Source organism: Euleptes europaea, chromosome 7, assembly GCF_029931775.1.
Source record: "Euleptes europaea isolate rEulEur1 chromosome 7, rEulEur1.hap1, whole genome shotgun sequence".
Lineage (NCBI taxonomy): Eukaryota > Metazoa > Chordata > Lepidosauria > Squamata > Sphaerodactylidae > Euleptes > Euleptes europaea.
The window spans coordinates 24963515-24979317 of record NC_079318.1 but is presented as its reverse complement, the minus strand read 5'-3'; the positions used below and the strand labels follow the sequence as shown (position 1 = coordinate 24979317).

The window sequence follows — 15803 nt, the reverse complement described above, 5'->3', positions numbered from 1 at the left end:
TGTGCTGTAAACTCATTTTAGACTCTCTATTTGACATTTTGCATGGAGGTGTTGACAGATTTCTTCTCTCTCTCTTTTGGTACACAGATTCATGGAATAAAAGTGAGTGGATATCAGACTTGTTTTTGATCTGAAGAAATAAAACAGTCAGAAATGATTTTCAACAAAATATCATCTGGAACAGCAACCTGAAAGGTTTTTAGAAATATGCCTCATGATAGTTTTCTGTCATTTTACAGTTAATGGAAATGTTCCATCAGCCGCACTTGTTTTGAACATAAGGTGCTGTTTTCATACTGTGTGGATATGAGTGATCAGAAGTCCTCACAGGAAGAGAAGCACAAACTCAGCAGAGCCTCCTCAAAGTTCAAAGAATCTGCAAGAAGTATGCAGTCTGATGACTACTTTGCCAGAAAATTTAAAGCTCTGAATGGTAACATGGGCCCCCCTCTTCCTTTAAGTGCAACTAGCAAAGGTGAAAATAACAGTCCTGCTAATGGTACCCCAGCTGTGCCTAAAATGGGTGTCCGAGCCAGAGTATCGGAATGGCCACCTAAAAAAGATTGTGTCAAGGAACTAAGCAAAGCTACATGGGATAGTAGGCCTCAAACCAGTTACGAGAGCGTTGGATCAGTGAATGGTGACCAGTGTGAAGGGCAGCAAAAAGAACACCTTGATTTAGAATTTGCAGAGTCCAAGTATACGTTAGGAGACATTTTTGTCCATTCTCCGCATAGGGGACTTCACCCAATAAGGCAAAGAAGCAACAGTGATGTTACAATCAGTGATATTGATACTGAGGATGTACTGGATCAGAATGCTGTCAATCCAAACACAGGAGCCTCACTTCATCGGGAATATGGAAGCACTTCATCAATTGACCGACAAGGCTTGTCTGGAGAGAACTTTTTTGCAATGCTCCGAGGCTATAGAGTGGAAAACTTTGAACATAAAACACATGTACCATTTGGATTTTCTGAATTTTTTCACTGCGACCCAGCAATTTCTCCAAGTCTCCATGCTGCAGCACAGATTTCGAGAGGAGAATTTGTCAGAATTTCTGGACTGGACTACATGGATAGTGCCCTGCTGATTGGTAGAGATCGGGATAAACCTTTCAAATGGAGGTTGAAGTCTGAATGTGTAGAAACATCTCTTTTTAGAAAACTGAGGACTGCTAAAAGTGAACATGAAACTCTTAAATTCCCATCTGAGTTAGAGGATAAGGGGCTTGAGAAGCATGTTCATCCTTGGAATTGTCAGAAATGTTTTGCACATTATGATGTTCAGAGCATTTTGTTTAACATTAACGAAGCAATGGTTACCAGGATAAATGTGGGGAAAAGAAAAAATATAACCACTGGAGCTTCAGCTGCATCTCAAACCCCAGTGGCAGCAGGCCAGATTGGAAGCTGTGAATCTCCTTTGGGAAGTAAAGAGGATCTAAATTCAAAAGAGAACCTAGATGCTGATGAAGGTGATGGAAAAAGTAATGACCTAGTACTGAGTTGTTCTTATTTCCGGAATGAAACTGGTGGGGAAGGTGATAGGCGGATTGCGCTTTCTAGGGCAAATTCAGCATCTTTTTCTTCAGGCGAAAGTTGCTCCTTTGAGTCTTCCCTAAGTTCTCACTGCACAAATGCTGGTGTTTCTGTACTGGAAGTACCTAGGGAGAATCAGCCAATTCACAGGGAGAAAGTAAAACGGTATATCATCGAACATATTGATCTTGGTGCATATTACTATAGAAAGTTCTTCTATGGAAGAGGTAAGAAAAACTTTGTACAATCCTTTTCACTGTTGAAGGTTTCTGAACAATTACCAAACTTTTGAATAGTGCTAAGTAAAAATGTCAGATGTAAAATACCTTTGGATATCCTGAGGGTGCTTTTTCTAAGTGTCTTATGTATAGAATGTATTCGCTAACATAACTGTTTTGAAGTTGTCAATATGATGGCTTCTAAGTGTGATGAAAGTCCCAACATATCTGGTTATTTAATTTGAATAATTCAAGTCTGCTGTGGATTGTGTTGCTCTGTCCAGCAAGGCACAATAATGTACAACGGGATCAATACTGAAATCTATCACCCCTACAACTAAAACATAAGGGAATTAGATGTGTATAAGGTTCTTCAGTAGTTGTTATGTCATCATAGAGGTGCATGGAATGTATATTAAAAACCCACAACAATTGTGTCATCTGTGAAGATTTCATAAATGATTTGCTTTTATTGAAGCAGTAAAATACTATACAAATAGGCCAACTAATTTTTATCTCAGATAATGTTACAATGAGGGTGATGTGGAATGTTTTTTTCTCTCTATGTAACGACTTCTCCTTAATGTCCTATATTGTTAACTGCACTAGTTCAAACACGAGACCAGTACTACCCCAGCTGATTTTTCTTCTAAAATTTCTTACAACTTTTTTGCATTTCAGTTTGCTGTTTTCAGGAGCCTGCATTTTGCTAGGATCCCAGCACTCAGAACCTGTCATGCCCTAATAGGGATCCTGTATGCTGGGATCATTCATATGGCCAGGCTGCTGGATGTTGCATGGTGAGGGGTAGAAAAACATCTGTTTGCCATGAATGACCAAGTAGGTGGCAGTGTTTCTGTCAATGCAACACTGTGCCTACACAAAAATGACCTGGTGGAGAAAAAGAGCTTTATTGAACTCCTGTTGGGTTATCTTTGAATGCTGCTGTTTGTGCATGAAGGGGACGCAAAATATCTAAAATATCTGGTCCCTTTGAGTTATGACATGTATCTGTGATGCTTTTAATTGTTGGAAATGGGGGTTGAAGAAAAGAGTTGAAGGAAAGGAAGGTCTACTAGTAAATCTGTATTACTGTGAAAGCAGTCCTAAGATGGTGTACTCAGAATCCTACTCAAGTCTGTTCAGTGGGGCTTATTCCCAGGAAAGTGTTCTTAGGACTGCACTTTCAGTCAAGATTTTCAAATGTAATTTGTGGGCCACTGTAATTAGAAATAATACTAATAGATAACGGTTATTTATAAATTGCATTAAAATGGGCTAAGAACTGTGTAGAATCCTTGACAAAGATTTACACTGTAACAAAACAAGACAGAAGACAGTAAGGGAAGTGAAAATAAATTACTAGGTCCTCCAAAATGTCCTAACATTAACAGCCGAGCTCAGATTTGCATGGGTTCCTTTATTGATTCAATCCATCTCATGTTGGGTCTTCCTCTTTTCCTCTACCTTCAGCTTTTCCTACCATTATTGTCTTTTGCTGAGAGTGTTGTGTTCTCATATTGTGACCAAATTATGGTAGCCTCAGTTTAGTCTCATCATAAGGTTTTTTGGTATTTTGGTCATGTCATGAGATGACAAGAGTCACTGGAAAAGACAGTCATGCTAGGAAAAGTTGAGGGTAGCAGGAAAAGAGGAAGACCCAACAAGAGATGGATTGACTCAATAAAGGAAGCCACAGCCTTCAATTTGCAAGATCTGAACAAGGCTGTCAAAGACAGGACATTTTGGAGGACTTTCATTCATAGGGTCGCCATGAGTCGGAAGCGACTTGATGGCACTTAACACACACACAGTTTAGTCATTTTAGCTTCTAGGGAGAGTTTGGGCTTGATTTGATCTAGAAACCACTTATATGTCTTTTTAGCAGTCTGTGATATCCATACAATTATCCTCCAACACCACATTACAAATTACTTTATTCCTTTCAACTGTCTTCATTGTCCAACTTTTAAACCCATACATAGTAATGGGGTATGAATTGTCTTGGTTGCCAGTGATACATCCTTATACTTAAGGGTCGTTTATAGTTCCTTCATGGCTGCCCTTCCCAGTCTTAATCTCTTTCTGATATCTTTGTTGGAGTCTCCCTTCTGGTTGATGACTGAGCCAAGGAATAGAAAATCTTTAACAATTGCAATTTCTTCATCATCAGTCTTAAAGCTGTATAATTCTTCCAGAAGTTACCATTGCCTATTTGAAACTAGTATTTCTGAAAGTTTACTTTATTGAAGTTTAATAGCCCATGGGCCATACACCAAAAGAATGTAAGAAATAGAAATAATAGTAAAACTAAATTTAGCCATGTCAATTGTTCAATTTTTGCTATAGCCACTTAAAAATAATCTTAGTTTGTGAACATCTAAGGTAGCTGAGTATTTTAGTAGCCACCTTGCAAGAAATTTCTCCCTGTATCTCTGAAACATTAAAAAGTAGTGATTCCTATTTCTTATATGGAAATGGTAATCTGTACAAGCCCTAAAACAAACAATGTAATGAAATATTAAAGCATATACCATATATACTCGTGTATAAGCCAAGTTTTTCAGCCCAAAAAAAGGGCTGAAAAAGCCGAACTCGGCTTATACACGGGTCAATACAGTAGGAGAGGGGAGGGGGAGGAGGGAGGAGGGAGGAACTTACCGCTGCCATCGCCGCCTCGCCCGGGAGCCTTTCTCCTGCCGGCAGGGGCCTGGAGGGGCCGGCAGGAGGTCCCTGCTGGCCGCTCCGCCGCCGCCCAGGCGCTCGGGCACCTTTCTTCTGCCGGCAGGGTCCTTCCTGGGCCGGCAGAAGGTCCCTGCCGGACGCTCTGCCGCCGCCCAGGCGCCCGGGAGCCTTTCTCCTGCCGGCAGGGTCCTGGAGGGGCTGGCAGGAGGCCCCTGCCGGCTGCGCCGCCGCCACCCACGCGCCCAAGCGCCTTCCTCCGGCTGGCAGGGGCCTGGAAAGGCCTCCTGCCGGCCCAGGAAGGCCACGCCGCCGATTCGCCGTGTCTCCCGGTAAGTAGGGGGTTCAGGGGCTCTTCCCCCTCCCCCCTTGGATGGCACAGGGGGTGGGGTGGGGTGGGGCGGGAGGGCCTGGGAGGCGGCGGGAGGGCGACCTGGGGCAGGGGCTCTGCGCTCTAAAATGGCGGCCGGCATTTTAGAGCGCAGCATTGCCGGTAAAGGGAATTTCTTATTGACCCTCGGCTTATACGCAGGTCAATAAGAAATTCCCTTTTCTGGCCTCAAATTTGGGGGGTCGGCTTATACTCGGGTCAGCTTATACCCGAGTATATACGGTATATAATGTGTGCTGCAGAATGGGTAGGAGAGTCAGATGTAAGAACCAAAATAACTGAAAGAGGCTGATTGTTGTGTCAACATTCCACTACTTCAATCTGTAACTTTCCACTACTTCAATCTGTTACATCTTTTTAAAATATTCCATGTCCACTCTTCCAACTTTATTTTGTGACTTTTTAACATTTGTGTTGGCACAACAATCAGCCTCTTTCAGTTATTTTGGTTCTTACATCTGTCTGTCTGTCTGTCTGTCTGAGAGGTGCTGTATAGAGTTGCCAATCTCCATGTGGTGGCTGGAAAACTCCCAGAATTACAATTGATCTCTAGATGACAAAGATCAGTTACCTTGGAGAAAATGCTAGCTTTGGAAGGTGGACTATATGCATTATATATTGCTGAGGTGCCTCACCTTCTAAGTCCCCACCCCCAAATCTCTAGGTAGTTCCCAACTCAGACTTGGCAGCCCTAGAGCAGGTATTTAAAGGAAACAGGAAATTTGCCACCCCCGAGCTTCAATGTGCTCAGCTAGAAAGACCATGAAAATTCAGATTGTTTGAGTCTTAACTGCTTTGTTAAAGATGTAGGTATTTAAGAAAATGGCTGTTTCCTGCTGGGCTGTAGATACTTTATTTGCTTACACATGATTAAGAAGACAGATTTGGAAAATAGTTCTGAGTATCTGTTTTACAAATGTAGAGATACTTAAGATGAAATGTTCTGTTCCACAGAATCCATAAAACTCTCCCCCAACATGACATTTCAAACGAGTCAACTTTTTTCCTGTCAGCTTTCTTCACTGTCCAACTTTCACACCCATAAATAGTAATGGGGAATACTATAGCATGGATTATCATAACCTTGGTCACCAGCAACAAGGATCAGCAGCAAGGATCAGTCATGGGGGAGACCTTGGGGTCATGAGCCATCTGAAGAAACACCACCATGCAATGCTTCTTCAGGGGGAAAGAGGTGCTGGGGGAGTGGTACCATACTGCCTTCATCCATCACAGAGGGGAATCAGTCCACTACATCCTCTGGCTCTCTTCTAGCCAGGTCTGCAGTAAAGGGATAGTAGGCATCTCTAATAGAGATGTTTAGTGTCTGCATTGATTTGTTGGGGCAGGAGGGGGGAAAGAAAGCAGTAGCATAGAAGGTTACTTGCCTTGTTGGAGAGTTGCAGGTAGCAAGCCATTTTCTGTAGTTGAGGATGTTGAGTTCTGTGGGCTGCTCTACCATGTCATACCTTGATACATTACACCTGCTTGCACAGTGATGAGTAGGACTGTGGTGCTCTTTAGGGCTGCCAGAGAGCACAGTTGTCCCACACTTGGGTATGAGGTTCACAGTCCTCCCTCAACATCTGGACGAGCTCTCAGTCACAGCAAGCTTACCTCTTGTTGACTGTGCACTGGTGGCAACTCAAGGACATTGGTGTGTTTGGGGGGGGCAGTAAACAAGATGAGGAAGGTCATTGGGCTGGTTACTTCCTTGCCCAGGTCATGGACTAGGAGCACATGGCAGTCAACCTCGCTAGCACCATACAAAACCAGTTAGGTGAGTGGTTAGGCTGAGAAGTCGAGGCTTCACAGTAACTGATGGAGGTACAAACATGAGGACAGCAGTGGAAGCTTTTGGTGTAAAATGCATTTACTGCACAGCCTACCTCCTTCGCATAGTGATCTAAGGTTGGGTTCTGCAGAGAATCCCAGCTGGGATGCTTTGACCTGTGAATTCTGGCATCTACTCCGGACCTGATGAAGTATCATAGGTCACTTTTCACACACTGTGAAGGGCAGCCTTTTAATGCAGGAGAAGCAGGAGTTCGTTGGCATAGCACAGCAGTGCCTTATCACTGGTGTTACCACCTTCTGGAACTCAACATATGCCATGCTTGAGCATCTGATAGAGCTGAAGAGTACCCTGCAAAAGGTGGCCTTGGAGGCCAACAGTGAGTGAGAAGTGGGCGTTCTGAAAAAAGTATCAGTGGCTGACTCTCGCCCAAATGGTGTTTGTCCTTAAGCCCTCTCTGCTGTGACACATCAACCCTGGGCCAAGTAATTCCCTTGGTGAGTGTTCTCCAGAGGAAGATGGAATCTATTACTGACCCAGAGATGGGTGGTACACAGGTTGTTCCAGAGGTGTCTATTTTAGTGCAAGGTTACAATGGGGCATGGCACACCAATTGCAACCTCTCACCTAGAAAAGGGTGTACAAGCTGGCAACCATGTAACCTGCGCATCAAGAGTAGCATTGGCCTTCAAAACAGTGTTCTCACGGCCTGGAGAGGCGACCTCTCCCAGTATGGTAAGGTAGAAAAGAGCAAGAGTCCAGTGGCACCTTAAAGATTAACAAAATTTCTGGCAGGGTATGAGCTTTCATGAGTCACAGCTCACTTCTTCAGTATGTTAAGGATTTGCAGGCCTAAAGAAGCATGGTGGAACAAGCAAAGGGTATAGAAGGCTCCCTAACCTGGCCCTTCTGCTCCCTTTACCACTGCTGGGCAGGCCTTGCGGTTCATGGCCATCAGAGAGACAGTTGGCAGCAATGGAAACATGTGATTCATGAGGGAAGATTAGGGGGAGCCAGTGGTGAGGGATTACCTTGCAGAGTTTTACAAGCCACTGGAGATAAATCCACTGAGGTACTCATCCAGGAAAGAGAATGTGGGGCCTGAAGTGTCTCTAGTGGCTCAGTCATTCCTCTTCTGCCCTCCCACCAGTGCACAAGAGTGAGTGGATTCATGTTTGCTCCCCTGGAGTGTTGAACTGTTGGCCTTCCTGAAGTGGTGCTTTGTTCTGCCAGCCTTCTTCCTTCTTAGAGTCAGGGTGGGGAAGAAAGGGAACCCCTACCTCTTTTCTCTGTTTGGCCATAAGCTATATTATGAGGGCATGGTTTGTTTAGTTTGCAGTTTGTACCGTGAATGCAGGTGCTGTCAAATGTTCGCAGTCATCATGTGCAGGGTCAGATGTACTTTTTGTTTTGAAGGGGGGCAAAAGTACAAAAGACGCCCTCCATATGTTATATAAATTTTTTTCTTCTTCCAATTTGTCAGTCCTGTGGTTTTGAGGGGGAGGGGGGGTCACAGACTACATTGCTTTGGAGTGTTAGCGGGGGCTGACAATCCTGCAGTGCTTGTAGCATCAAGAAACTTTGCTGTTGGTTTGTTTGCTGTTCCCTCAATTATTCCTCCTTTCAGCCAATGTTTTGCTTTTTTTGTGTTTTGTACGTATTTGTTGTAATAATGTGTGTTTGGGAAGAGGGTTGATTTTAATGGTTTATCATGTATGTTTTAAAATGTCAGCTGCCTTGGCAACCCTTGTAAGGGCAGCAAGGCAGGATACAGATTTTTGTAACTAAACAAAATGAATAGAACAACATGGGGTTAAGTAGGCCTTGCTTGCTGGCAGGCAGATTTAGAGATGAGGACTCAAGTTCTTAAAGCAAGTACATAGATCTGCCCTCAGCCAATATTGCAAACTAAACAAGGTGGCAGAATGTCCTATACCACTTTAGCCTGCAAGTCAGGGATACCTACAATAAAACACCCCCCATGTAGAAAGCAAGCACCTCATCAAGTGGGTAGGGCTAACATGCTCTAACATGCTGACTTTTTACTTTAACAAGTGCGAGTTTTGGGCATTCTGTGCCATGCCGCCTGCTCCATTTCCTCCTCTCTAAGGTGCCCCACCCCTGATCCCGCTTGCCTCTGATTGGGGGGAAAGGAGCAAACAAATGAGCATGGGAGGGGGAGCTGAAAGCTTAAATGAAAGGCTGATTTGCAAGACTGGAGAAAATGTGACCTTTACTTTAAAATTACTCAGAGCAGACATACAGCACAATCCTATGCAGAGTTATTGCAATCTAAGCCCACTGAAATGAATGAGGTTAGACTGGAGTGACTGTTTAGGATTGCACTGATAGTAACCCCACCCTACGTCTTATCCTGGGAACTGCTCTTCGGTTTGAAGAGCTGATTGCAGAAATCATGTAGTAAGTTTGCTTTTTCTGTCGCGTTATGGCTATTTTATTATAAGACGCCTATATTTGTTATTAATACATGCAATTTCTACAATCCTCATGCAAACTTTCCCTTGTGGTGATCGACTTCTAGCTTTGCAGAACCGAGCTCTTAATTCAGTGAACACTTTTACCTGGGAGCAAGCCCCATTGGACAGTAGGACTTACTTTTGAGTAAGCATAATTGCTTGGGCTTCATATGCAATATCCTTTACACAGCCTGGGTTTTGCTTTGTTTGTTTGGTTTTGTTCGCTTTATGCATTTTAAGGTATTCACCTGAATAGAGGCCATGGAAGTCATGGAACCTGTTTTCTCAGAAGTAACTCTTGATGATTTGAGTGGCACTTACTTCCTAGTAAGGAAAGCCACCTTCTGATCCTATGCATGCTTTCTTACCAGCACCTCCCTTGAATTCAATGGCATTTCACTCTCAAGTAACTGGTCAGAGTCTGCCATATCTCCTAGCCACCCCCACTTTTGTTGTGACAACAAAACAATACTGGCTGCAAATTACAGGCACAGATTCAACAGATGCAATGGTGGCAGGGAGCGGGGGACTTGCTGAACTTTGCCTGTTGAATGGTGCTTTTTCTTTGGATTGATGCCCCTGCAAAGAGTTTTTACACCAAGAGCCCTGAACGTCGCCTCACCCCTGCATATTTACCCAGAAGCAGAGCCAATTGAATTCAGAGGGGCTTACACCTAAATAAGCTAAGCATGCGAGTGGCCTCAAGAGAGCCAGGAGGCTGGGAAAGCCTTGGAATGTTGTGCTACTGCAAAGTGAGAGTTCTACATTCAAAGTTCTGGGCAGCCAAGCAGCAAGCCCAGCTCTACATCTCTCTCTTTTCCCCCCACCCCCTCTTCTCTGGAGAGCACTAAAAATGAAACTGGAAACCAATCAATCTGGAGAGATTTGTAATTCCTTCACATCCCTCTTTACTCCCTTTCCACATGTTTGCGGTCCCCCCCCCCCAAGTGAAAAGGAGGGGATGTACAACAACCAGCCTTTTCAAGGCTCTCTCTTTCCCATCCAAGTTCACACACTGATGAGTCTCTTGTACGGCATGGAAATCCCAATGCAGGAACAGCAGTGCTTGCGCCACCCAGGGCCATTGCCCCTCTCGCCCCCTAGATCCAGCCCTCATCATGTGGCTATGCTGTGACTCTCTTGCTGCTGTACATTTTGTTTCTTCTGTTTGATGTTCTCTAGTTTGTGTGATGGTCAGGTTCAATTACCAAACAGCTCTACAAGTTGGAGTCTTTTTGTTGTTTGGAACCAACACACTGTTGGTAGGTGCTTCCTGTGTTAAGTACTACAGTTGACATGGTTTGGGGGTTAAGTTCAGGAATGCTTGGTGAGTTGCTCAAAAGGCTCACAGTCCAGAATTGAGCAGCTGCTGAAGCTACTGTCAGGGTCCTCCCTCCAAGGCACTGTGATGATACAGGCTGCAGTCAGTGGGGAAGGGATGAATTACTTCCCAAAGGAACTATCTTTCTCCAGTTTCTGAGGCCTATGGGAACTCTGCATGTGTGTGACGTCTATCTCTGTGCATGTATGCTTGATGTGACATCTGTGAGGAAATGGGAAAAACTCAGCTGTAATTTACATAGGCTGTGTCTGCATTAGGACAAAATGTAATACTGTTGTTACAAGTCATAATGGCAGTTACCCTGATTGCTGTAGCTTTTTGGATTAGATGCAAGTTCAAGGCCCTTAGTAAAATAAAGAACCAGCTGGACTATGAGGGTCCATTCATTCATGGTAAGGTGGTGGGAGTACTTAGAGAGTTTTTTAAAACTCATTTTTTAAAATTTTAAATTCGAAAAAGGGTGGGAGGAGTGGTTGGCCAAACTAGTCCTCTGGGGAGGGGGAGCTGTCTTCCCCATCTTCCCCCATAGAGCAGGGGCTCAAAGGGAATTTGGAAAAGGGTGGACGAACATCCAGTGTATGTCAGATTTTTGTGTGAAAACATCTGTATGCTCTTAATTAAAAGTTAAATGGAACCTGATGAGCCTTCACAATAAGACATTTCTGAGATTTCTTAAAATTGATACACCTTCCTTTTCTTAAATTATGAAACAGAATTGAAATGATAATTTTTCTAGTGTACACCCCTAAAAAACCATTTCTATCATTCATTGGCACTCTAGCAAGCCATGCAGGTATGTGCTGGCTTGGGTTTCAGAGACTCTTTGATACCTGTGGGACAAAGTCACTAAGTTGCAATTTGCACTCAATTGACAGTGGAGCAAAACTTGCTTCATACAATGGAATTATCAGACCGAGCACAGGTTTAACTGCCACATCGGTGTCCTGGAATGCTGTTGCCCATGAGTGAGTAGCTGCCGTTCTCTGATAGGAGAGAGAAGGACCAATGATACATGTGGGCCAAACATCCTTATCATTATAGGCGTTGGGTAGCCCCAAAAAGGAACTTCATAAAGGAAGCTATGTCCATCCTTTGTCTCCTGAAGCAGGACTGCTTACAAAAGATAGCGCGTTTCAGATTATTTCCTCTGCCTTGGAAAAATGGTGAAAATCTGTTCAATTTTATATTGAGGTGACTATGATGACTGCATTAGAACAGTATCTCCTTGGTGTAACTCAGACAGTTTCTGAGTGCTGAATTATTCATTCCTAGCAACAAATAACATGTTTTCTACGTAGTGCTCTCAGGTGATGTGGTAGCTAGGTGACTGTGGAATCAGCAGCTCTGTGAGCTCCAGCCCCTCAAAAATGGGGAAGCTATAGTATTATTGCAGTGTTTAATCCTTGTGAGAAGCTATGTGATTTTAGTCTTTTGTATTTTTGTAATGTGATCTTTTCAACTGAGAAACAAATCTGTGTTGAACAAATGTCTGGACTTGACTCATTTTTGTTCTTAGGTGTGATATCTTGCCAGTTTATCAGACATAATAAAAGAAGATGACAAACACAAAGGAGAGTTTCTGATTGTCACTACCAAAATGTATCTGACAAATGAGTCTAATGCTTTTTTGTTATCTTGTCCTCTTCATGCACTATTTTTTGTTATATTGTCCTCTTCATGCACTACAGAGCATCAAAACTACTTTGGAACGGATGAAAATTTAGGACCAGTAGCAGTCAGCATCCGAAGGGAAAAGTTTGAAGATGCAAAGGAGAAAGAAGGTTCACAATACAACTACCGTGTAGTATTCAGAACAAGCGAGGTAGGGTTTCTATACTGTTCCTGAATTGGGGTGGTAAAAAAAAGTAGTACATTCACAGAGCTTTAATTCCACATCTCTCCCTCTATTTATTTGTTGCATGTGGGCAGTGAACATGCAAGAACTTGATTGGAGAAACACATTGTATGAGCTGTTTAATTATGGGTGTGGCTGGCAGCATTTCTTATGATTTGTGGTACCTGGAAAAAGTGCCAGTGCAATAATGAAAACTGCTGTTGGCCTGACTATATCCTTTCTCCACATGTGCCTATATCTGAGGACAGGATGGTACTACTCATATGTGTACATAAAGTACCATACAAAGAGCCGTTGAGTACATTCCAAAGATTGGTTTCAGTACCTCTTAAAATCTGATGTGGAATCCGAAATGTTTAAGCTGTTAAAGACTATAAATGAGAGTGCAATGAGTTAAATGAGAAAACAAAACCCCAGGATAATTTTCTTGCTTAGCAAGACAGGAAAAAATTGGTGATTTATGGCCCCTATCAAAGCAGTAGGGGACACAGATCCCCTCTATATGGATATCCAGGTTTTATAGTTTACTGCAGACTTGGCAAGTGAAAGTGAAATGCTAGTCCCCTGTTGTAGGAGTTGGGAATAATTCCTTTTGCTAATGTGACTCCCATCATTAACCAAAAGTGAGACTGCAACCAAGACATCCGAAGGAGATTGAGACTGAGAAGGGCAGCCATGGAGGAGCTAGAAAAGATTCTTTAAGGATGTGTCACTGGCAACCAAGATCAAGTTAATTCATGCCATAGTATTCCCTATTACTGTGTATGAGTGTGAAAGTTGGACAATGAAGAAAGCTGTCAGGAGAAAAGTTGATTCATTTGAAATGTTGTGTCAGAGGAGAATTTTACAGATACCGTGGACCACCAAAAAGACTAATAAGTAGGTTGTAGATCAGATCAAACCTGAGAAGCTAAAATGACGAAACTATCATATTTTGGCCACATTATGAGAAGGCAAGAGTCACTGGAAAAGACAATCATGCTATGAAAAGTGGAAGGCAGCAGGGAAAGAGGAAGACCCAACATGAGAAGGATTGATTCTATAAAGGAATTCACAGCCCTCAGTTTGCAAAACCTGAGCAAGGCTGTTAACTATAGGACATTTTGGAGGACATTGATTCATAGGGTTTCCATGAGTCGGAAGTGACTTGATGGCAGTTAACACACACACACACACACACACACACACACAGTGTGAACCATTAAGAGTGAAGGTATTTGGGAATGTGAGGTGTAATTGATATTTTTTCAAGCACTCATTGCATTATATTATCCTTGAGAACCTTGAACATTTCAGCTTTCAGGTATAAGATTTGGGGAAAAACTAATTTCAAAAACATGACTTGCCAACATATTCAAGTCCTTCCACATTTTTTTTTCATTCCATGGAGCAATGATCTGAATTCCATGACACATGTGCTTGTACCAGTGACTGATTCTTGGTCTACTAGTTTGGGACTCTAGATTGTCATTATGGATGCCATTCAATTTCTGGTACCAGAGTTATATTCCACTAGATGAATAATGGAAACATGGTAGCAATTTACGAAATTATGCAGGGTGTGGCAAAAATTGTTATGAAGATCTTTTTCTCCCCCTCACATAACACTAGAACTCTGAGTCACACAATTAAATTTATTTATGTTGTTTATAGACCCCCTTTTTCACTCAGACACAAGATGGATTAGGCAGTGTAAATCAATGCAATCAACAGGATGGGACATCCAATAAGCAATGTAATAAGATTAGTACATACTATACACAATAGTCCCTTTGCCTTTATTAAAGCATCAGCCTGACCATTCCGTTATAATACAGCCCTATTACATTTGTAAAAGTGCTCTCCTGAATAATAACATAAATATTAAACTGAGGATAGGCCCAGAAAAGTTCTCTATGGAGTTTTCCACGGACAGACAATTTCCAGTCACTTCTGCATTGCTGCTGTGGCTGCTGATTCTGTGAAGCTGCAGTGTGGGTCTTCTACATGGTGGATCTATCCCCTTTTCCTTGTCCCAGCCCTCTTAGGCCTTCATTTCTCCTTTCATTTTAAACTATCTCTTCATTGCAGTCTATCTCTTCATTGCAGAGTTAGAAGGGGAAAGATGCAAGCGGTATATTTCCCCTTACAAGTCCACAACAAAAGTCCTAATACCTAAAAACCAAAAACAGGTGAAACCTGAGAACTAGGACATTGTTGAAATAGATTATCACTGTAGTGATCTAGCAATACCCCATACATAGCCATTAGCTTTGATATTCTTAAAGAGAATAGACATTCATCCTAAGTCTGTCAATAACTATTAGCTACAATAGCTAAATGAAACTTCCTTTTCAGAGGCAGTATGTCTCTGAATCCAATTATCAGAGAGAGCAACAGCAGACGGGGTTACTGGCTTAATGTCTGGCTTGTGGGCTTCCTCCAGGCAAATGCTTGGCTAGTATGTGAATCAGGATGCTGGACTAGATCAACGTTTTATCTGATTCTCTTGAGGCTCTTTTATGTTCACTTAAGCTTGAATCAGTTGCTGTTTCCATGCCTCTTTGTGCTTGCCTCTATAACATGTGCAAATGCCTTCTGAAGCCTATAATAGTCATTCATTTAATTGTGCATATAATTTTCATATTGTCTGACACCTTGTAGAACATCAGTGGATTGATAGTTGCCTGTTTTGCCTAGCAGTAGTTTAAAATACTTTGTGGATGGGCTGATAAATAGATGGTTCGAACAAAATCAATATGTACTGGATCTCTTGTCTAGCTGTTTTTAGTTTGAGAAATTCATTTCCCTCACTTGTTAGCTTCTAAGTAAAGAATGGAGCTGCAGGGAATAGGAGCACTTCTCAAAGCAGAGGCAGCAAGCAGACAGAAGGTAGGTAAAGATGCTTGACAGAAGAGCATCATGAAAGTGTAAGGCAAGTTTGGCAGGAAGTTTGGAACAAGAATTTTATGGAGAGCCAAAAAGGAAAGGAGGGGCCAGATAATTACTTTGACCTATTAACAAAAATCAACACCTTTTACAACAGATTTATATACAGTGTTGTTGTATGTATACATACTTAGAAATCCCAGCTTAACAGTGTTCTTTGTAGAGCAATAGTAAGCTATTTGATTGCACAAAACAAATGGGGTCTTTTTTTTAGTTTTGTTTTTTACTGTACTTATTTGGATTTAACCAAGCACGTTTTAAAATTTGTTTTATTGTTATTTGTGATTAATTTTTGCTCCATTTCTTCTGCTGTTATTAATGCATCAGACAGCCCAGATTTAGCATCTTCTTTGTGATGAATATTTGTGATTTTTTGTTGTTGCAATTCTCAAATTTTAGTGGCTAATGCATATAGGTTGCATTCAGGTGTCATGTTATGTAGGGGTGGACACCAAGAAAAAACGATTGTGCTTTTAAATCCAGGGTTCAGGGAGGAATCCCCCCAATTGCTTATATTTGTATAGGGCATTGCTATAATTGCATTGTAGGACATTCAAATCCATCTTGTTTTTGG

General features: G+C 42.3%; 1 protein-coding gene across 1 annotated transcript in view; it reads left to right on the top strand.

Moving 5' to 3' along the window:
* The first annotated feature begins 287 nt into the window (after positions 1–287).
* Positions 288–15803, top strand: part of SIPA1L2 (signal induced proliferation associated 1 like 2) — a 78264-nt gene continuing 62748 nt past the window's right edge. The window contains exons 1-2 of the mRNA XM_056853328.1: positions 288–1768; positions 12135–12268. Of these exons, the coding sequence (XP_056709306.1) occupies positions 307–1768; positions 12135–12268 (1596 nt within the window). The 5' untranslated portion in view covers positions 288–306. The remainder of the gene's footprint in view (positions 1769–12134; positions 12269–15803) is intronic.